The following is a 23272-nucleotide window of genomic DNA, read 5'->3' as shown; positions in this document are numbered from 1 at the left end:
CGGATTCTTTACCACTGAGCCACCTGGGAAGCCAAGTTAATAGCATAGGGAATAGCTGAGCTCTTAGAGTCAGGTATATCCTGGTTCAAATCCCAGCACCACCTACGTGTTGTATACCTGGCACCCACTCCTTAACTTTAATTTCTTCTGGAAAATTCCTACCTCTCCAAGTCACCAGAAAGATCAAAATTGATCATGTATATCCTGGATAACAAACTAACACAGAACCGACTTTGAAAAGTGTTCTTTTCATTTAGTTAGTGTTCTTGGACACAAACAGAGTGGGCAAGGTGGATTCAGGGATAGGACATTGTTTTTACAGAAATTAGAATACAACTTTATTTTCATCTTATCCAGAATTCTTTCAGAGCGAGAGAGCTGTGTGGAAGATATGTCTTCCTTCCCCAAGGTATCATTTTATTCTTCTCCTATAGGTTATAAACTGTCAGAATTTGTCAGCAAGAAAAAATTAAGAAGCCGGCTATAGTGACTCCTGTCAGCTCCTCAGCTTCATCAATCATCAAGAGCCGCTCTCCTAGGTCAGAGGAAAACAGATGGAATGTCAAGAGAAGAGTCTATTTCTATTGAGAAGATTCTGGCAAATTAAATCATTGCTGTCGCTCAGTTGCTCAGTCATGTCTGACTCTTTGAGACCCCATGGACTGCAGCATACCAGGCTTTTTGCCCTTCAGCATCTCCTGGGGCTTGCCCAAACTCATGTCCATTGAGTCAGTGATGCCATCCAACCATCCCCTTCTCCTGCCTTCAATCTTTCCCAGCATCAGGATCTTTTCCAAACCATTAGTCTCAAAAAAAGCCCAGTGTGTCATGACGATCTGTGCTGTGTTTCAGTGAACTCACATCTCTTTCAAGGGGGCAGGTCCTACCGAATGTTTCTGTTTCCGTTTCCCATAGTCGTCACCTTCATGAGGTCAGCAGGGTGGGTTACCATTGCTTCAGTACAGCAGGGAAAGAAATCAAGGCTGACCGGACCAGGAGAGTCTCAGGATTACAGGGCAGGGCCAAGGCCAAGACCAAGAATAGTCCTCTCCACTGTTCTAGACAAACATGGCAACCCCCTCCAGTATTCTTGCCTGGAGAAGCCCACGGACAGAGGAGCCTGGCGGGCTACAGTCCATGGGGTCACAAAGAGTCGGACATGACTGAAGCAACTTAACACATAAGCACTGTTCTAGATGGTTCCAGACTGTTCAACACTATTCCACACAGTTCTACAGTGTTACACATGGTCTGATTGTATCTTGGGACCCAAAGCAGGGAAACCTGAATGACTATGTCACTTGCTCACTATTTTCAAGCATACTCCAAATGTCTGAGAGATTTGTTGAGCCATTTTATCTTTGCTATTAATGAGGGTGACCCCCCTCTGACCGTTTTAAACCTCATTAACGTCTCTGGATCTCTTAGACACAAGGAAACTGGGTGGTCCCCTGCATGAGGTTATTACAGAGTTACCTGAAGGTCCTCCATGTACTCATCTCCCAAATAATAACTTCCCAGCTTCTTATTTCCTCGTTTGTCTCAAGTAGCTATAGAGCCGAGCGCAAAGGTTTATAGAAAAAAAACACAAGGAGCCTCATCCGTCATTAATGTCCTTCTGTGTGAGCGAGCTGATTAGAGATGTGTAAGGGAGAAAGGTCCCAAAGAGGTCACAGCGCAGCCCCTGGCTTCACAGATGGAAAAACGGAGGCCCAGAGGGGCCGTGGGCAGAATGGAGCCGGGAACAGTCTCTTCTCTTTGACTTTGGTGCCATTTCCAGAAAATGAGGTTCCTCCTGGGCTTCTTTCTATGAACAGGCCCAGGACACAGAGCCCCAGCTGTGTCCCCAGGGCTGGCAGATGCTGCTGGCAGAGTGAGTCTGCCTGTGGGCAGGACCAGCTGGGAGCAAGTCACTTCTCCACACCACAGTTTGCCCACCTGAGAAAGAAGGAAACATAATAACACCACCGACCAGGACTGCCCTGGAGGTCCAGCAGTGAAGACTTCACACTTCCAAAGCAGGGGGCACAGGTTCAATCCCTGGTTGGGGAACTAAGATCCCACATCCCACACAGCACGGCCGAATAAAGTAAAAATTAAAGAGCCAAAAACAAACCAAAAAATACTCACTGACCTCATAGGGGTATGGGATGAAATGGGGCTGTCTGAGTGAAAAGCTTAGAAGAGCCTGGTGGGCCACAACCACTCAGCAGACATGTTCAGTCACGCCCTCCACCCACCCACCTGACTCCAAGTTTTCACTTACATTAGATGATATTCTTAGACGCTTGGTTTCCCTGGAATAATTCATAGCAAAGAGGGGAAGATTTTCTTCTCCCGGCTGATCCTTCCCCATCCATTCATGTCTGGGCAGCGGCCGTCATGATCCCCAGTGGTCCTGGCCACCCTGGGGGTCTGGCCCTGTTCCCCTGGGAAAGCGATGGTCCTGGCAGCTCCAGGAAAACGGGCTGTTCCGTGGGCCATCGGCGGCCAGACATGTCCATGAAGATGGTGCTGTCCTTGGTTTCCTGAGCAGCTCGCAGTCTGGCCAGTGGCTGCCTCCTGCCCTCTCCCCAGCTCCATGCCCCTGCCCCTTCCCCTTTATGGATTTGAGACAGGAGGTAGATGTGCCCCCCGCCCCCAGTTTGAAGCAACTGGAGCTTCATTCCCCGAGGACTGAAACTCCAAGACAAAAATAGCAGGACAATTAAGGGAGATGGCTGGGCCCTGCCCAGACCACAGATTTCTCATTATCGGAGTCAGGAGACCTCCCTGACCACACATGTACAGAAAGACTCCTTGGAGGTCAAAGGGGAGTGATGCTAAGCTACCCACAGGCCTTTGCGGTAGGATCCATCTACGCTAAGAGATGCGTGCGCATCCACAGAAGGATCCTGAGATATACCAAATATGGACAGTGAGCCAGGCCAATCAAAATGATTGGCCAAAGGAAAACTGGAAGAAATGTCCATTTTAAGTGATTTAAATTGCCATGAGGGTACAACTCAGGCACTTGCTCTCTGATTCTGCCCATGTGTCTATCCACTCATATTGTACCCTTTTCCTCTTAATAAATACTTTCTTCACTACTTTCCGTCTTTATGGAAATTCTTTTCTGTAAAGCTGAAGGGCCACACTTGTCACTGACCCCCTGTCTAGTGGCTAGGATCTGATGCTTTCACTGCTGTGACCTGGCCTCAATCTCTGGCTGGGAACCCAGGCCCTGCTCCAAGTCCCTGCAGGCCGAGCGAGGCCACTGCAGATTGGACAAGGCCACTGGAGATCAACAAGCTCCCAGGTCATTCTCTCCATGAGGGTGCTGCCTTTGGTAATACTCTGTTTCCTCCACTGGAAGAACCATCCCTCCCTGAATTTTTTCCCCACCTTTTCAGGTGACCAACTGCCACAGGACTCAAGTCTGTGATTCTGCCCCAGGGATCCTAACAGGGTAAGAAAAGCAAGATGCAAGAAGTGTATTCGTAGGTCTTTTATTTTGTGAGGTGAACAACGGCCCCCATGAATCACAGCACATTTGGTTCAGCTACACTGGTACACACAGAAGCCTATTAGAGCTCAGATTATTAGATAGGGGACAGATTTGATTGTGATAGACATTAGGTAACTTAAAGACGAAAGTGAACTGGAACTCTGTCTACTGTCTTATTGGAGCTTCCTCGATGGCTCAGTGGGTAAAAGAGTCCCCTTGCAATGCACGAGACACAGGAGATGCAGGTTCAGTCCCTGGGTCAGGAAGATCCCCTGGAGAAGGAAATGACAACCCACTCCAGTATTCTTGCCTGGGAAATCCCATGGACAGAGGAGCCCGGTGGGCTACAGTCCATGGGGTTGCAAAGAGTCGGACACGGCTGGGCAACTAAGCAAGCAGAAAAGCAAACCAGACTTACATTAGAAGAAGGAAAGAAAATAGAGTAAATCATATACAACTTGGGTTCCATGACATGGGGCCATCCTGGTGGCCCTGGCAGTGAAGACCACCTTTCTTCTCCTTCCAGCAGCCCCTTCCACCCACCGAGATCCCTCAACACCTAAGGGAGTGGGGGAGGTCGGCTGTCCTGCGGGCCTGTCCAAAGAGGCTTCTGGGTCCTAATGCCCGGCCCAGGAGGCCACTTCCCCACATGACTGAGAATGGGCGGGGAAAGGCTTAAGCGGGGAATCCCACCAGAGTTGAGGTCCTACCCTGTGGTTTCCACAAGACAAGCACAACAGAGTATGACACAAGGAGCCCAACACTGACCTAGAAAAGTTTTATCAAACTCAAGCTGCAGGACTGGGACCCCCTCTCCCTGCTGAGTGAAGCTGAGAGGCTGATTTTGTTGTTCAGTCACTCAATCATGTCCAACTCTTTGGGACCCCATGGACTGCAGCATGCCAGGCCTCCCTGTCCATCACCAACTCCCGGAGTTTACCCAAACTCATGTGCATTGAATCAGTGATGCCATCCAACCATCTCATCCTCTGTCGCCCCCTTCTCCTCTTGAGGGAGCCTGACCCCACCAGGGCAAGAGCCCTGAAAGACTGCAGCTGCTTCCCTGAGGGCAGGTGGAGTGGTGTGAGGTTCCAGGCAGCAGAGCTGAGAAAGGAGGAGGCTACAAAGCAGGCTTTGGGAGCCCGTGGGGCTGGCGAGAGCAGAGAGGTTGCAGCTAGTGTCCGCGGCTGTCTGGGACATAGCAGCCTGCAGCCACCCTCCCTTCCTTCAGCTTGGAAGGCTGCCTCTCCCTTGCTGTGCCTGCTCAATCAGAACTTCATCCTCGCTTAGTCACCTATTACCTCTCTTTCTTCTTTAGCATCAGAACCTTTAGCATCAGGTTTTATGAAGAGTCACAATGGGCTGAGACATACGAGTACATTCCCCAGTGCACGTGCACTAAGTCACTTTAGGCGTGACCCACTCTGTGTGACCTCAAGGACTGAAGACCCAGGCTCCTCTGTCCCTGGGATTCTCCAGGCAAGAATACTGCAGTGGGTTGCCATGCCCTCCTCCAGAGGATCTTCCCACCCAGGGATTGAACCCACATCTCTCAGGTCTCCTGCCTTGGCAAGCAGCCTTTTTTACCACTAGTACCACCTGGGAAGCCCACATTCCCCGGTATTCCTTTTGAAAAAATTATTTTAGCGTATAATTGATTTACAATGTGTTAGTTTCAGGTGTACAGCAAAGTGATTCAGTTATACATACACATGTATATTCTTTTCTTTTTCAGATTCTTTTCTCATATAGATTGTCACAGAATATTGACTAGAGTTCCCTGTGCTATACAGTAGGTCCTTGTTGGTTATCTAATTTATATATTATAGTGGTGTGTGTATGTTTCCCCTTTGGTAACCATAAGTTTGTTTTGTAAGTCTCTTTCTGTTTTGTAAATAAGTTCATTTGTACCGTTTTTAAAATTAGATTCAGCATATGAGTGCTATTTTTCTCTGCCTTAGTTCACTTAGTGTGATAATTTCTAGGTCTATGTGTGTTGCTGCAAATGGCATTATTTCATTCTTTTTTATGGCTGAGTAATATTTCATTGTATGTAGGAACTGCATCTTCTTTATCCATTCCTCTGTTGATGGACATTTAGGCTGTTCCCATGTCTTGGATATGAACATAGGGGTGCATGTATCTTTTCAAATTATGGTTTTCTATGGATATATGCCCAGGAGTGGGACTGCTGGATCATACAGTAGTTCTATTTTTAGTTTTTCAAGGATGCTCCATACTGTTCTCCATAGTGGTGTACCAATTTACATTCCCACCAATAGTGTCAGAGGGGTCCCTCCCAGTGACCCTTGAACCTAGATTCAGCCATGTGATTAATAAATATTGGTTAATAAGACCAAAGTGAAGGTATTAAGTGAGCCTTTAGAGAAAATTATGTAAAGGATGCTGGGAGGTATTCTTTTTTTTAATCCTCTGTCATTCCTTTTTCTTACCACTTGGAATATAGGCCTAATGGCTGGAGCTCCAGCAGCCATCCTGAAAAGTGAGGTGATCTTGAGGGTAGAAGCCAAATATAAACTAGAGCAAAAAGCTAGAGGACTTACCAGAGCAGCCCTGGCATCGCCTATCCTCAGATTTCCTTTACAAGAGAGGGAAAAAAAAATTATCTTGTTTCAGCTGCTGTTATCTTGTGTTTTCTATCTTATGAGGGTGACCCTAATATTGATACACCTAGCCAAATCCACATACCCTGACAAAAGGAGATGAGAGCTCTTCTCACTGCATGTGGTCAGAGGTGGGGCAAGCCCCTGGAAATATATTTCCTAGTTAGGAAATGCAGATAAGAGTTATGCACCAATAAGTGTTGGGCCTGTTTTGATTATATATTGGGGTAGAAAAACTACCTCCAAATGTAGTGGCTTAAATCACCCTTTTATTATTTCTCAAGATCCTGAAAGTGAAAGTTGCTCAGTCATGTCTGACTCTTTGTGACCCCATGGATTATACAGTCCATGGAATTCTCCAGGCCAGAATACTGGAATGGGTAGCTGTTCCCTTCTCCAGGGGATCTTCTCAACCCCAGGATCGAACTCAGGTCTCCCGCATTGCAGGCGGATTCTTTACCAGCTGAGCCACCAGGGAAGCCCCAAGATCCTGAGGGTTAGCCATTTGTTCTCAGCCACCCAGAAGCGCTGGCAATGGACACATACTGATGCCACCATCCAACCAAGGAAGGAAAATGCTCCCCGGGGCAAAAGTGAACAAAAGCAGCTTGCAGCATGAAAGCAATTGCTCAATCCTGCTAACAGCCCAGGAGGAAGTCCAAAAGGAGAAATGGGAGGCTGTCTGGTGGCCGGCCTCTCAGTGGGACTTACACAGGTCCAGCAGAGGAGAAGGGAAGGTTTGGCTGCTTTCTCGACAGGCTGGAGTTGACCTCCCACAGAACTTGGCATCCAGTGCTAATCGGAGGCTGGTGGCAGATGGGCGCTGGCTGTCTGAGGCTGTGCAGTAACCCAGGAAACTGGGAAGAGAGAGAATAGGGGTCAGTTACCAAATCCACTAGAGCTTCCCAGATGGTGCTAGTGGTAAAGAAACTGCCTGCCCATGCAGGAGATGCAGGAGATGTGGGTTCAATCCCTGGGTTGGGAAAATTCCCTGGAGGAGGGCATGGCAATCCACTCCAGTATTCTTGCCTGGAGAATCCCATGGACAGAGGAGCCTGGTGGGCTACAGTCCATAGGGTCACAAAGGGTCAGACATGACTAAAGTGACTTAGCACACATGCACCAAATCCACTGTGGATGTTAAGTTTCCTAAAGTCACAAAAACATCTTAAGAAAGTCTCTAATTTAGGCAGCAAAACAGTCTGAAGGTGATAAAGGAACATGATGGCTGGAATCCACTTATTCATTCAGCAAGTACTTATCCGGGAGTTTACATGTTCCAGGCACCATCCTAGGCTGCAAGAACAAAATTATGTATAATATGATTTGGAATAGGAAGGGCTTCCCAGGTGGCGCAGTGGTAAAGCATCTGCCTGCCAATGCAGAGACGCTGGTTCCATCCCTGGGTTGGGAAGATCCCCTGGAGAAGGAGATGGCAACCTACATCAGTAATTTTGCCTGGAAAAATCCCACGGACAGAGGAGCCTGATGGGCTACAGTCCGGGGGGTCACAAAGAGGCAGACACGACGGAGCACACAAGCACGTTGGAATAAGAAAGAAAACAAAACTCAAGGGCAAAGGCGTGATGGTCTCCACATGTTTCCAGGGTCAGGGAAGGCAGCAGGGATAAGATGACGGGAGAAGAAATCGGCAGAAGGGTGAACACCGAGAGGCTCTGCCGGGAAGGGGCTGCAGGAGAGCAAACCAGGGGACAGTGGAGCCGAGGCGGGGACAGGGCTGGGTGTTGCAGGAAGGTCCACGGCGCCTGCAGGGCAGGGATGCTGGGCGTGCAGGAGAGGCAGGAGCAGGGGTCAAGAGGCAGGCCTCTGTCTCCCGGGGGCCCTCCAGCACAGGTGCCAGACTTCAAAAGTGGCAGTTGGTTCCCCAAACATGAAAAATTCAAGGGCAGAATTGAGTGGAGCCATTGGGTCCTTGGATTCCACCCTAAGTGTGTTGGAAAGCCTCCGCGAGCTTTTGAGTGGGAAGGACCGACCTGACCTGCTTACATTCTCCTCACCAGGGCCGCGTGACATGTAGGATCTTAACTCTCTGGGTATCAAACCTGCACCTCCTGCATCAGCAGCACCCACCAGGCTCCTCTGTCCAAGGGACTCTCCAGGCAAGAATACTGGAGCAAGTTACCATGCCCTTCTCCAGGGGAATCCTCCCGACCCAGGGATCAAACCTGTGTCTCTTATGTGTCCTGCATTGGCAGGTGGGTTCTCTCTTATTAGTGCAATAAAATAAACAGAATTTTATTCCCTGAAAGTCCTGTTGGGGCAGGCATGGCATGCGCCTAGAAGATACAGAGTGACCATTGGCAAAGATACACTCAAGTGAAAAGTGTATCAGAAGAGGGTGAATTCTGTTACTGGGATGGTGGGGGCGGGGAGGGGGTGGGTTTGGGCAAACACGAATAGGGCCTGGGGCTGGCTTTGTGCTGAGTGACTGTGTGATGAAACGAGGAGCCAGAGAGGGGGACAGGAAAGGAAGGGAGCAAAAATTAAAACCTGTAATAGATGTTGGCCGCATAGCCTAATGGATAATATGTCCCTTCGGGGTCGTTTGTTTGGATTTTTTTGGTGGCTTAGGTGGTAAAGTATCCACCTGTGGAGTGGGAGACCTGGATTTGATCCCTGGGTTGGGAAGACTCCCTGGAGAAGGGCATGGCAACCCCCTCTAGCATGCTTACCTGGAGAATCCCCATGGATGGAGGAGCCTGGCGGGCTACAGTCCATGGGGTTACAGAGTTGGACACAACTGAGCAACTGAGCACACTAGATGTTACTGAGAAGCGGTTGGTGGAGAGTCTGGGCTACATATGATTGAGGGCGATGTGTGTGGTGCCGACTCAGAGGCCATGAAGCCACACTGGCATGGTGGCCTAAAAGCAGGAGACTCGCAGGGTGTGACCGAGAACAATTGCACCCCAGAGGGCATGGCGAGGCCTCTCGAGCAGCAGCAAACCCCTCTGCCCCCTCTCTGCGACACTAGCTCAGAGCAAGCGGACACAAGTGGAGGAGACCAGAAGAAGCCGGCAGGGGCAGGGGAGCAGCCAGCTGGCTCGGGCCATGCTGGGCACAGGAGATGGAACGAAGCTCCTGTCTCGATCTAGGCTGGCCCCCGCAACACTGCTTGCCTGGTCCCTGCTACTCTCAGCACCCCAGGATTTTACACCTGAAGACCGCTAGCTGCCTCATTTCTTCCCTGGGACAAAAGGCCCAGGAGTCCAGCTTTATGGATGAGCGGGCAAGAACATGAAAATGCAGGTAAGTCCCTGCTTTATGAAAGCAAGTGAAACCTTGCCCTGATCGCTCTCCATCGCTTTAAATGGATCCACCGTTAAATCGGGAGGAATCAAGCGAGCTAATAAATGGTCTTGCTGCTCTCCCCGAGTGTTATTAACACAATATAATACTTCCTGTCTCCTCATTTGGACTCAAGCAGCTGCCATGTGCCAGGGAAACAAGGGTCATAAAAAGGGATGAAGGAGCATGAAATTGGCCCTGACCTTAGCCTCCAGGCAATGTGGGAAGCAGATCCAGTTGCCACAGCTGCTCCCCTTTCCTTCCCATTAGTGGGAGGAGATGACGGAGGCCAAGTCCACCCAGGGGAGATTCTAGAACATTCTGGCATTCCAGCGACTGGGAGCCTGGATGGGGTCCCATCCTGGTGACTAAGAACTCATCATTCCACACGCTTCCTGGAAGGCTTTTTCCAGGAAGAAGAACTGCTAGTCTCCTGGTCTCCATCCTGTCCGCATGCTAACGTGTACGCCCATCGAGGCAGGACTCACCAGGTGAAAGAAGCGGAGTTCCTCCCTGGCTGTCTTAGTCTGGGCTCTGCACCCAAGTGAGACTAGACGGGCATCCGCTTTCTCTGGGCCTTGGTTTCCTCACCTGCAAAATGGGCAGCTGCCCTCTCAACTTCGCAGGAATACCGTAAGGCTCACAGGAGATGACAGATGTGAAAATGGTTAGCAAAAAAATAAGGGCAAGGGCTTCCCTCATGGTCCAGTAATCAAGAATCCGCCTTGCAATACAGGGGACACGGGTTCAATCCCTGGTGTGGGAAGATCCCACATCAGCTCAGTTTAGTCGCTCAGTCGTGTCCGACTCTCAGTGACCGCATGAACCGCAGCACACCAGGCCTCCCTGTCCATCACCAACTCCCAGAGCTTGCTCAGACTCATGTCCGTTGAGTCGGTGATGCCATCCAACCATCTCCTCCTTCTCCTCCCGCCCTCAGTCTTTCCCAGCATCGGGGTCTTTTCCAATGAGCCCCACATGCTGCGGGGTAAACAAGCCTGCGGGCCACAACAAGAGAAGCCATCGCAGTGAGACGCCTGCACACCGCAACCAGAGAGCCGTTCCCGCTCGCTGCAACTAGAGAAAGCCCATGCGCGGCAAGGAACACCCAACACAGCCAAAGCATTTATTAAAATAAATTAAATTTTAAAAAAAGAGCAAGAGGGTCCATGGGCAGGTCACACAGCCATCCTGGTGGTGAGAACCGGCCAGGCGGCTGCCCCGGCAGGACATCTGCCCGCACACTTCAGCAGCTCAGAGCTCGCTCTGTCCCCTCCACCAGTCCCTGTGGGGCAACCCTGGGTTGTGACATCTCTGAAAACATGTTTTGGACTAACTGACAGGCCAGAGGAAGGCAGCGTGCCGGTGTCTCAATCCTTCCACGAACTGCTTTTGAAGACGGAAGACAGCAGAGAGAGCGTGCGTATCACCATGGCTGTGGCTGGCGGTTGTCCCTCTCTGCCCCTCTTCCCGCTGCCCGCCGCCCTCCGGGCTTGTCTTTCCACCCTGTCCCCATTCTTCATTCCACCCCCTGGGGCTGGCCAGCCCCCCGCCCTCCTGTCTCCTCTGTACAACCAGCCCTCTAGGTCCCCCTGCTTACCAAACTCTCCTCCAAGAGGCCTCAACTGTGAGCAACCGCTCCCTCTTCGAAACTCTTAACGCCTCGCCCTCTTCCGAGCCCTGATTCTCAGACCAGCAGAATCGGTACCACCTGTGCATGGACTGCGCTGAAGCATCTCAGCATCTCAGGCTCCACCGGCTCCCTGCCCAGGCTCTGTAAGTTAAGTTAGCTGCTCAGTCGTCTCCGACTCTTTGCAACCCCCTGGACTGTAGCCCGCCGGGCTCCTCTGTCCATGGAATTTCCCAGGCAAAAATACCAGAGTGCGTTGCCATTTCATTCTCCAGGGGAATTTTTCTGACCCAGGGATTGAACCCAGGCCTCCAGCATTGCAGGCAGACACTTTACCATCTGAGCCACCAGGGAACCTGGTGGCTCCGTGGGCTCTGGACCGTAGCAGCTCTGATGCCCTCCCAGCTCAGCCATACCCCATAACCTGACATGGCTAGTCAGGGGTTCAGATGTGTCTGCCCCGTGCCCTCAAGTTGATTAGAAGTTACTAGAAGGCAGTGAGCCCACTCGTTCATTCAAGTGTTTATGGAGCACCTAATAGGGAGGGGTCAGCCCTGCTCAAGGCACAGGGCACAGAGGAGAACACCACTCCTGTGGAGCCTCCGAACTAGAGGGGGAGCAAACAGGCACATGTGCGTTGTTCGTGGGCAAGGACTTCCCTGGTGGTGCAGTGGTTAAGAATCTGCCTGCCAATGCAGTGGACATGGGTTTGATCCCTGATCGAGGAATATCCCACTTGCCGAAGGTCAACCAAGCCTGCAAGGTGCAGCTACTGAGCCCGTGTGCCCAGAGCCCATGCTCTACAACAAGAGAAGCCACCGCAATGAGAAGCCCTTGCATTGCCTCTTGAGAGTAGCCCCTTATTGCCACAACTAGAGAAAGCTCACATGCGGCAGTGAAGACCCAGAGCAACCAGAAATAAATGAATAAAAACTCCATATCCGTGGTCCAGAGAAAGCATTCACTTAAAGCAAACACAACTGGAACACCACCTTAGTCTGAATGAAAACCATAAAGTAAGCCCTTCCATGGTACCTGGCATATGGTGAAAACTCAATAATATTAGCTACTGTTATCATTTTGCCTGTTGCATGCTAAGTTGCTTCAGCCATGTCTGACTCTTTGCAACGCCATGGACTGTAGCCCACCAGGCTTCTCTGTCCATGGGATTCTCCAGGCAAGAATGCTGGAGTGGGTTGTCATGTCCTCCTCCAGGGGATCTTCCTGACCCGGGAATCAAACACACATCTCCTATGTCTGTTGCAATGGCAGATGGGTTTTTTTACCACTAGCGACACCTGGGAAGCCCCCCATTATGATTTTACTAAGCAGCTACTATGTGCCAGACTCTGGGCATGGCACCTTCCTCATATTTTCTCCTAACCTTTATAACAGCCCCAGGAGATAAACACTGTTATTCCCATTTTACTGATGAGGAAACTGAGGCTCAAATAAGTCCTGCTGAGGCTACAGGCTAGCTGCTATCCACCAGCCAGGCATCAGGACTCTGTCAGACATAAACAGGCTGAGGCTTTGAGCAGAAAAGCCTTAGACTATTTCAGCGGAGGAGATTTGCATGCTCAACGCGGATGTCTTCACCGGAGTAAACATTTCCAGGTCAGAGCGCCTTCAGGAGAGGAAGGAGGTGGCCCCCCAGCTCCAGTCTCCTTAACTGCACCCTGGGAAGTCTGCACACTGCCTTTCTTTCTCCCCTCCTGGTGGTCTAATCTGGAGTCAGATCCAGCCGCTGGCTCTCGCAGATGGGGAAGGACTGCCAGCCAACAGGAAAACAACAGGTGAGCCTCCAAACAGTCCCCTTCTGTGCCTTGGGCAGGGTGTCTGCCCGGGCGACTGCAGGGCCCCGCTGACTTCTAGAACCTTCTGTCTCTGCAGGTGTTTTAGGAACTTGGCCTCAGCGCTTCAGTGACCCATATTTTATTACCTTTCAGGTTTCTATAATTCATCATTCAGTCCCTTCTGAAAACCTAGAATGAGAGTTTAGCAGCTCAGAGCCCCGGCCTCTCTCCATTCTCTCCCCAAACACATCAGCTTGTTTGTTCCCTTTCATCCGGGCTCTTCCTGTCGCATTCTGCCTGTTCAATGGGGAAAGAGTGAAACCGGATGGCTGGACCCAGTGCGGGGAAATGACTTCAGAGCCACCTTTGTTTCCCTCATTCCTTTGAGCACACTTGGCCCCCGCGTCTCTATGAAAGGGCTTGTTTGAACCATTTGGAACATCTCGCGAGCGGGAGATGCTGTGGCCAGAATCGCTCACATCTTTTCAGGCTGCCTGAGACTGGGTGAAACTGCCAAATTTTTGCAACAAAACTAAGCATGACATTGGACATTGTGTTATAAATTAGCCACAGCCTTCCAAGCAAATTGTCTCTTCATTGTGTCAGTGTAAGCCTTTGGAACGTTTGGCTCCAGCTACTGACTTCGGAGAGACTCAGAGAATATTTTTGTTCGGCCCCAAACCAGCCCTTCAGACACCAAGCTGCATGGGTAATATATGTATCTTAGTTGACAGCTCTTCCTACCACACTTACTCAGAAGATTCCTGTTGGTTATATTTCATTTCTCTGCCTAAAATTCGGTTAATGGGCTTCTCAGTTTTGATGTAGCAGGAACCATCTCCATTTGTCTTTGAAACAAAAAGATGTACTTCTCTTTTCCTAGGCTTTTCACAGTGATTATTGGAAGTTTCTTTGAAGGAAGAGTTCTTTTCAGAACTCCAGTGAGAGTTATTAAAATGTGTTATTTCGTTGCTCTAGGTGACATATAGAATTTCAGCATTCGGTACTCACAGAAGCAGTGAAAATTTCTATTTCTATTAAATCACTCTGTGTTTTTTTAAGAAAGAAAACATTTACCCATCTGCTTGAGCTCTGTCACCAACAGCCAGATCAAGTGTCTGTTATTAAAAGGAAATCTGAAAAAGAAAAAGCTCAAATACTATGTCATTTCTTTTCTTACTTTTCGTTTAACTTTTTTCCACAGAGAAGATGGCAGGGGACACATTTGGACTTAAAAAATAATTTTGAAGTAGTAAACGTCATTAAAATTGAGTTGAGATGACATTTATCGGAAATAGAATAAACCTTCTTACAATATGTGCAAAACACACCCGTTACATTGATGATCCATTTTTATTGGAGTAGCGTTGATTTACGACATTTGTTGGCTTCTGCTGTGCAGCAACGTGATTCAGCTATAGATCTGTAATGTTTTAACCACAACAGAGACCAGGCACTGCTGCCTGCGCCCCTCCTCCCTGGAAGGGGGGACACTTGTGACCGTCACAGAGCGTTCAAGCAACATCGTATGTATGGGCTTCCCTGGTGGCTCAGTTGGTAAAGAATCTGCTTGCAATGCAGAAGACCAGGTTGGATCCCTGGGTGGGGAAGATCCCCTGGAGAAGGGAATGGCTCCAGTATTCTGGCCTGGGGAATCCCATGGACAGAGGAACCTGGCAGGCTACAGTCCATGTGGTTGCAAGGAGTCAGACATGATTGAGCGATTAATACACACACACACACACACACAACACACATTAACAACGTATCAGGTCATAACAACTGAATCAACTTGCACTCCCTTTTAAAACTGAACAAATGCTTATTCTTCCTTATTTTCCCAGTAGGAATCTTTATTTAACCTGAACTGTTGCTAAGCATGACTTAGAGTCTATTGAGATGGTCCCCAGCTGAGAGGTATCCACAGGTGTCCAGGGATCTCTGTTCTACCAAGAAAACCTGCCAAGGGTCAGCTGCCTCCTCCCCGTCTTCTCTCTCTGCTTCTCTCCTCTGTGCCCCCTGCCTTCTGCAGCTCCTTCCCTGTCTCCTGTGTTCTGGGCGGAGTTCTGCATGGACAGGATGGGGAGAGTGATAACAGGGTGAACAGAGATGCGCTGGCCACTTCTCAGAGGGCCACAGTGTACATGTCAACACTTCTTGGGTAATGGAAGCTTTCCAGAGAATTCTGCCCTTCTTAGGAGAAAGCAGCACTTTAAAGTGAACCCTGGTCTCATTACAAGTCAAGCTCCAGCCAGTTTCAACAGCATGTTTCAGCAAAGATGACTTTTTACACTTAGCTAGCCTTCTTCGAGAAGGCAGTGTCTCCAGGGAAGTCAGGGGGCTTTGCAGCCTGTCTGTGCTTACAGAGGGGGTGGGTGATACCACACACCCATTGAGGCGTTGGGGTCCCATCGTCTGCCACTGCAAAAATTTCAGCTTCTCCATCCAAAGCAAGGGTGGAAGGCAGGTTTGGGGGAACAGGCAGGGGATGTTTTAAGTTTCTACGCAAGAAAAAGGAAGCCTGCCACACGTATCTACTTGGGGTGAAAGGAGTCACTAACACACACACACACACCCTTTAGGCAAAGACAAGAGTGGTTGTTATGGCGGATGTAAGTTGCTCCCCAAGCATGTCCTGAATGTGGGAGGCCACTGCAGCTGGCTCCCCTGGAGCCAGCCCACAGGGCTCCTGCCAGGGGCTACAATGGCCTGCTGGCCCTTGCCAGCTGTCACACTCTGCATGCCGCTGGAGCTCTGCTCCAGCAGAAGGGGCATCCAAGTAACCAGCTTCAACAGGCACCAAGTCCTGTGCCCATGCTAGGCCTGCACAGCTACCCGGAGCCCTCTCCTAGGGCTTGGGCAAGAGCACTTTAATATACACTGACCAGCAGGTCCTACTGACGGTGTCCTGGGGAAGAGAAGGGATCCGTCCTTCCTCAGGACAGAGATCTAGGGAGGTTCAGGACTCCAGTAGTCATGTATGGATGTGAGAGTTGGGCCATAAAGAAAGCTGAGGGCTGAAGAATCGATGCTTTCGAATTGGGGTGCTGGGAAGACCCTTGAGAGTCGCTTGGACTGCAAGGAGATCCAACCAGTCCCTCCTAAAGGAAATCAACCCTGAATATTTATTGGAAGGGCTGATGCTGAAGTGGAAGCTCCAATACTTTGGCCACCTGATGCAAAGAGCCAACTCACTGGAAAAGACCTGGATACTGAGAAAGATTGAGGGCAGGAAGAGAAGGGGATGACAGAGGATGAGATAGTTGGATGGCATCACCGACTTGATGGACAAGAGTTTGAGCAAACTCTGGGAGATGGTGAAGGACAGAGAAGCCTGGCGTGCTGTGGTTCATAGGGTCATATAGCCGGACACAACTTAGCAACTGACCAAAAAAGGGGGGAGCGCTAAAGAGAACAATCAGGGACACCTCCAGGAAAGAGGGGCCCGTTGCGGGGAAGAGCAATTTGTGTGTTTCCATCTCTGATCCCTGGGCACCCCTGTCTGTGGAGGGGGATTTTTTAAGCCACTGTCCTAGGTTGAGCTTCCCAGGTGGCTTAGGTGGTAAAACATCTGCCTATAATGCAGGAGACCCGGGTTTGATCCCTGGGTCAGGAAGATCCCCTGGAGAAGGGCATGGCAACCCACTTCAGTATTCTTGCCTGGAAAATCCCATGGATGGAGGAGCCTGGTAGGCAGAGTTGGACACAACTGAGCGACTTCACTTTCACTTTCCTAGGTTGAGCTTCTGTCTTTTTCATCCACTTCTTCTTTCTGCTGGCAGGAGAAAGCCCCAGGGTCCACACCTAAGATGTGGGCAGAGGAGGAAGCCAGAGGGTCCTCAGCTACAGGACAGTGGGGTCCTCAGGGTGAGGGCAAGCTTTGCCAGAGGAGGCCGGTGTAGGTGGGATCCCAGGAGCCCTCTCTTCTAGGACATGCCCGAACCCATCAACTCCCCCATACTGGCTTGGCCCAGGCTGTCTCCTCCATCCTTTCACCCCGTCCCCAACCCTCTTCATCGTGGTCCCCTCCCCAGCTTCCTGGAGGCCTGGTCCAGCGGGAGGGAATTCTGGAAGCTGGTTGCCAATGGGGCAATTCTTCCTGTCCTGTCTGAAGGTTAATCCTCAACCCCAGAAACTCATCACCCTCTGGGAGCCTTAGTTTCACCATCCACAGCAGGGATTTTAAAAATGCTCAGCTCGTAGGGTTCCCCTGAGAGTCAAATGCAAGTGTCTGTGAAAATGCTTTGAGAAACAGGATGCCTTAACACAAGGGCAAATGATTACACCCACACTTACCTGCTTGAAGGGTCTTGGTAGGATCCCCTAGCTAGCACACTTGAGGGACTTACTTAGGGAGAGAGGAAGAGGCCTCAGAAAGGATCTGAGTCCCCTGCAGAATTATATGGACAAGAAGGAGAGAGATCAAGGAAATCACCTTGAAAGTTTCAAGCGGGTCAGTTCAGTTCAGTTTAGTCACTCAGTCATGTCCCACCCTTTGCAACCCCATGGACTGCAGCATGCTAGGCCTCCCTGTCTATCACCAACTCCCGGAGTTTACTTTTAAGGTGATTTCCTTGTGGAGGTGATTTCTCTCCTTCTTGTCCATACAATTCTGCAGGGGACTCAGATCCTTCCTGAGGCCTCTTCCTCTCTCCCTAAGTGAGTCCCTCTAGTGTGATAGGGGATCCTACCAAGACCCTTGACTCTCTGTGAAGCCTAGGGGAAACTCTTGGATTAAAACTCCATTTTCCAATGGAGTTTTCGCACATTTCAAGGAGGAACCTGTGAGCTAATGGAGATTTCAAACCAAATACTCAGACACCCCTAGGACACACTGTCGTTGCAAAGCTCTGGGAGGATAAAGAAATGAACAAGTGGTTCCCACCCTCAAAACAATCACAAGTAAATGCAGGGATAACCTCCACATAACACAATCTAGGCTACAGGGAAAAGCTGCCAATGGTTTGCCAAGAGTGATGAGGGGAAGAAGATGAGAAATCACCAAGACTTTGAGAAGAAAGTAAATTGGAGCTGAACCCAAGGCCTGGACAGGATGTTACAGCAAAACTGGAGGTCAGACTCTTGACAGTCCCTTGTTCTGCAAGGAGATCCAACCAGTCAATCCTAAAGGAAATCAGTTCTGAACATTCATTGGAAGGACTGATGCTGGGGCTGAAGCTCCAAAACATTGGCCATCTGATGTGAAGAACTGACTCACTGGAAAAGACCCTGATGCTGGGAAAGATTGAGGGCAGGAGGATAAGGGGACAACAGAGGATGAGATGGTTGGATGGCATCACTGACTCGACAGACATTAGTTTGAATAAGCTCTGGGAGCTGGTGATGGACAGGGAAGCCTGGCGTGCTGCAGTCCATGGGACTGCAAAGAGTGGAACACAACTGAGCAACTGAACTGTACTGAACTGGAGGTCAGAAGCAAAGATCAAAGTGGGATATTGGGACTGACACATACACTACTGATACTATGTATAAAATAGAGAACTGATGGGAATATATTGTGTGGTGCAGGGCACTCTACTTCATGCACTGTTGTGACCTAAACGGGAGGGAAATCCAAAAGGGAGGGGATATATTCCTGTGTGGCAGATTCATTTTGCTGTACAGTAGAAACTGACACAACATTGTAGAGCAACTATACTGTGATAAAAATTAACAACAATAAAAAAGAAGCAAAAGGTCAGAGGGAGCCTACAGGGAGAATGTTAATGGAAGAAAACGGAACAAAACAGCCCTGAAATCAGCAAGCACAGCCAATGGACCACGAGAGCTGAAATCAGTCCCTGCAATGATAGGTCCTTCAACAGCATCCTTCTTCTTACACGAAGGGGGACCACGGTGGAGAAGCTCATTTTCTCGAAGTTAGCGTCAACATCAGTGCTGTCCAGGAGACCTCTCTGTGATGATGCAGTGTTCTCTGTGCTGTCCAACAGATGGCCATGACAGCCACGACTAAGCACTTGAGGCAATGCTAGTACAGCCAAGCAACTGAATTCTAGCTTCATCTTAGTTTAGCAAATTAAATTGTAACAGGCACAGGTGCTGGCGGCTACCATAGTGGATAGTGGAGGTTTAGATACCAAAAGGTACTCAGCCTATGCTACTCTCCCGTGGGATGATGACAAGCTGCAGTAGTATCCCCTGGTGCTGGGGAAGAAAACACTCACAGCCACCAAGCGATGCTCTTTCATTTAGGGAAGAGAAAGGTTCAGTTCTACCCTGCACAGATACGAGTGTGTGGGTGAGTTGCTGTTTTGTTATTTTGGCTGGCTTTTTTTAATATTTTTTTTCTGATAAAAGGCAGATTTCTGTGTTTTTGTTTAACCAAGAATCGAGTCACTGATAAAGTGAATACGTGTCCCTTTGGGGTAGGAAAGAAGCTCCTTAGTCCCTAAAGCCCTTTTAATCAGAAAGAGAAGAGAGAAAGAGGCTGGAAGTAAACATTCTAATGCTACTGGTCCTTGAGCCCAGAAATTTGGTTCTCAAAGCCTTGAAGAAAATCACATATTTATAAAACACCTGTTTCAACCATTCTCATAGCAGCTTTATTTGCAATGGCCAAAAACATGGAAGCAATGGTAATGTCCATCTACAGAGAACTGGATAAACAAAACATGGTATATACATACAATGGACTGTTACCCAGCCTTAAAAAGAAAGGAAATCCAGACACTAAAGCTGGGATGAACATCGAAGACATTATACTACTGAAACAAGTGTCATTAGAAAATAAACACGGTGTGATCCCCTGTAGGAAGTACCTAGAGTAGCCGGATTCATAGAGGAATAATGGTTGCCAGGAGTTGCAGGGAGGATGGGGGACTGCTTAGTAAATACAGAATTCCAGCTTTTAAAGACGAAGAGTTCTGCGGATTTGGATGCACAACAATGTGCCTGCATGCAATTGTACGGTTACATATGGTTAAGACGCTGAATTAGATGTTATGTGTATTTGACCACAATTTAAACCAAACCATTGTGTATCCTGAATATTCATTGGAAGGACTGATGATGAAGCTGAAGCTCCAGTACTTTGGCCACCTGATGCAAAGACCCGACTCATTAGAAAAGCTCCTGATTCTGGGAAAGATGGAAGGTCGGTGGAGAAGGGGACGACAGAGGATGAGATGGTGGGATGGCATCATTGACTCAACGGACATGAGTTTGAGCAAGCTCCGGGAGATGGTGATGGACAGGGAAGCCTGGCGTGCTGCAGTCCATGGGGTCGCAAAGAGTCGGACACGACTGAGCGAGTGAACAACAAACAACAATATGCATACGTATACAAAAAAAGCAGAGACAGAGAGCACAGGAGCTTTTAGCCTCACCATGCCAACACCAGTTCTCCAAGAGCCCCACTCCACCCGAAAACGCGCGTCCCTGCCTCCCTCCATCCCGCGGTTGGGGCGGGGGCAGGCGGGTAGCGGGTGGAGTGTCCTGTGATTTTCCGTCTTGCGTCTTGCGCTCACAATCATCTCCTTAAGCCGCGCCAGCGGTACCTAGGCTCCCGCCCCGGGTGAGCGGGCGGCCAATGAGCACGCGCCGGAGCCGCACCTCGCGCCCGCATTGGCTGCGCCCGGCAGCCCGCGACCCCGCAGGTTCCCAAGCCGGGTTTAAAGCGGTCGCGCGCGGGCTCCTGCCCTGCCATCCGCTCCCAGCGCGCAGGTCTGCGGGGCGGGGCGGCCTGCTGACAGGCCCACCCCGGGGCGTTCCTGAAGGGCGCCTCGGCCGCCCCCACCGTTCCCCCAGATGTATTATGCGGTTTCCCAGGCGCGCGTGAACGCGGCCCCCGCGAGCATGCTGCGGCCGCCGAGGCCGGGAGACGTGCCGGTCGGGGCCTCCCTGTACGAGCTGGTGGGCTACCGGCAGCCGCCCTCCTCGTCCTCTTCTTCCTCCCCGACGGGGGCCGCGCTCCTCCCCAAGGCTGCGCGCGAGAAGCCGGAGGCGCCCGCCGACACGCCGGGCACGGGACCCGGGACTGGGGCGCACGCGGGCGGCGGGCCCCGGGCCGATGCCAAAGAGGAGCAGCAACAGCAGCTGCGGCGCAAGATCAACAGCAGAGAGAGGAAGCGGATGCACGACCTGAACCTGGCCATGGACGCGCTGCGCGAGGTCATCCTGCCCTACTCGGCGGCGCACTGCCAGGGCGCTCCAGGCCGCAAGCTCTCCAAGATCGCCACGCTGCTGCTAGCCCGCAACTACATCCTGCTGCTGGGCAGCTCGCTGCAGGAGCTGCGCCGCGCGCTCGGCGAGGGCGCGGGGCCCGCCGCGCCGCGCCTGCTGCTGGCCGGCCTGCCGCTGCTCGCCGCCGCGCCCGGCTCGGTGCTGCTGGCTCCCGGCGCCGTGGGGCCGCCGGATGCGCTGCGCCCGGCCAAGTACCTGTCTCTGGCGCTCGAGGAGCCGCCGTGCGGCCAGTTCGCGCTCCCCGGCGGCGGTCCCGGCGGCGGCGCGGGCGGCCCTGGCCTCTGCACCTGCGCCGTCTGCAAGTTCCCGCACCTGGTCCCGGCCGGCCTGGGCCTGGCCGCTGTGCCGGCGCAGTTCTCCAAGTGAGGGTCGGCTCGGGCGCCACCTCGGCCCGGCCTCCCGCCGCCCAAGCCGGGCAGAGCCAGGAGGGCACTGCGGACCTCCTCGCCCAGAGACAGGGACTGCTGGGCGTCCCCTTCCCCGCCCCCATCCCGGGGAAATTAAAGTGACCTGAGCGGATGTTCGACAGAGCGTCGGGGCTCTTTAGGGTTCTGGGTGGCTTCCAGCTGCTTTGCGCTCACGTGCGCGCTCTCACCTTCACCCCGCGCCGGTGTCTCACGGTTCCTGGAGTCGTGCGTTTTGCGAGAGCGATGCGGACTTTAGGGCGCCGGGCTAGCCCGGTGCGGCGGTGGGCCTACACCTGCCGAGCCAGGGAACCAAGGGGCTGCTCTCGGAGGGCGGGGGGCTGGGGGTAGACTTGGAGGTGTTTCCTTCTCCTCAGCCAGAGGTCACAGGCACTCTTGTTCACCAGCAGCCAGTCCCGATAGAGGAGGCTGGCTGACCCTTGGGAAGCCGAGAAAGACCACGCTGTCAGTGCAGACGGCCTCGCGCATAGCAGACGGACAGACAGACCCTCGGCGGCCAGACGGTTGGCATCGCGGTACCGCGGGAGGGGCGGTAACAATTCCCAGGTCGATGAGTGTGCTGGATTGGAAAGCCCGCTTTCATACCCCGTCTATGAGAGTGCAGTTTTTTGAGAATCGCAGAACCGGATGTTTTGTCGCGATGATGCGCTCTTAAATCTGAAATCTTCTGAAAAGGGCTGTTTGCACCTCGAGATTCTTCCTTTTGTCTCCCCTTCCCGCGGGGGTAGCGTAGGCAACATTTGAGCTTGCTTGAAAACAACCACCTTTCCCGCCGCAGACGGGCTTCCGGGCGTACTCAAAGAAAATAGGTAACAATGCGTTTCGCGGTTGCCGGCTTGGCAGAAGGCAAGATCTCTAATTAACGTTCTGCCTCGTTAAACAGGGAGGGGCACCAGGGACCCCGCTGCAGTGGCCACGGCGGGGTGGCGTCTTCTGCGTGGTCCCTTCGCGTTCGGGGGGTCTTGGACCAGCGCGTGGGGCAGGTCTTCTGGCCCCTTCGCGATGGAAAAACTACACTGGTTTGTTATAGACGTTAGCAAATTACTTCATCCAAGATGACTTCATGATCTTTCAGCAGCTTGCTTTGGATTTTAAGGTTTCGGGGTTGTTGATAGCAGCCGAATTTAACTGGCATTTTATTTTTTTTCCCCCTCTAACTTTGTTTCCCTGCGCTGTGAAGAATCAACAAAATAAACATGTAAGGGCCTTACATTTTTTCGTCTGATTTGTTAATAAAAAAGTCCTGGTACCCTGATGGATTGAGAACCTCAGGATGAAGGGTAATAATTAAATGACTCCGGTCAAAAGGTTTAAACCTGACTTCCTGGTTTGTAAAAACTAATCCAATGAAGTCAACTGTTGGTCAAGTTGAGAGGCATCTGAAGGGGCAGGCAGGTGAAGGGGTGGATGAGGAGAGAGGGAGGGATCCCAGGAATCAGTTCTTAGCCAAACTTGGTGGGGGTGGGTCTTTTCACTTTGGCCTCTGAAAAATGGGTTATGAAATATATTTATGATAAACTTACTTTACATCTCATCATCTTTCTCAGAAATCTACCATTTCTGTCTTAGTGGACAGAAACTCAAAGCTGTGAGCGTTCCCTCCATCATTTAAATCAGGTTGGAGCCGTCTCCTAGGAAATTGTGACCTTGGAAATCATTTTATTCTAACAGGTGAAGAAAGCTGTTCTGTCTGAGGATGTGATAAAGAAATTGGAATGTGAACTTGCTCACAAGTAGTATTTAAATATTCATAGTTACTAATGAAATCCAGCCACATTTAAAGGTAGGGGGACTGTAGG

General features: G+C 50.9%; 1 protein-coding gene and 1 long non-coding RNA gene across 2 annotated transcripts; one reads left to right on the top strand and one right to left on the bottom strand.

The window, feature by feature from the left end:
* Positions 1–279: 279 nt before the first annotated feature.
* On the bottom strand, positions 280–20385 carry LOC129643322 (uncharacterized). Its single transcript, XR_008710235.1, has 5 exons — positions 20193–20385; positions 11021–11194; positions 6823–6968; positions 6052–6086; positions 280–535 (listed from the first exon to the last, which is right to left on the bottom strand). It is a non-coding gene; the product is annotated as an uncharacterized LOC129643322 (long non-coding RNA).
* Positions 20386–20538: 153 nt separating this feature from the next.
* On the top strand, positions 20539–22681 carry OLIG1 (oligodendrocyte transcription factor 1). The gene has a single exon (XM_055567677.1). The coding sequence runs from the start codon at positions 20614–20616 to the stop codon at positions 21412–21414; it is 801 nt and encodes a 266-aa protein (XP_055423652.1). The 5' UTR covers positions 20539–20613; the 3' UTR covers positions 21415–22681.
* Positions 22682–23272: the final 591 nt, after the last annotated feature.

The sequence above is a fragment of the Bubalus kerabau genome, chromosome 2, assembly GCF_029407905.1.
Source record: "Bubalus kerabau isolate K-KA32 ecotype Philippines breed swamp buffalo chromosome 2, PCC_UOA_SB_1v2, whole genome shotgun sequence".
Taxonomy (NCBI): Eukaryota; Metazoa; Chordata; class Mammalia; order Artiodactyla; family Bovidae; genus Bubalus; species Bubalus kerabau.
This window is presented reverse-complemented; position numbering and strand designations above follow the sequence as displayed.

Excerpts from the sequence above, each read along its gene's own strand:
- OLIG1 (XM_055567677.1), top strand. The coding sequence starts at position 20,614 with ATGTATTATGCGGTTTCCCAGGCGCGCGTGAACGCGGCCCCCGCGAGC.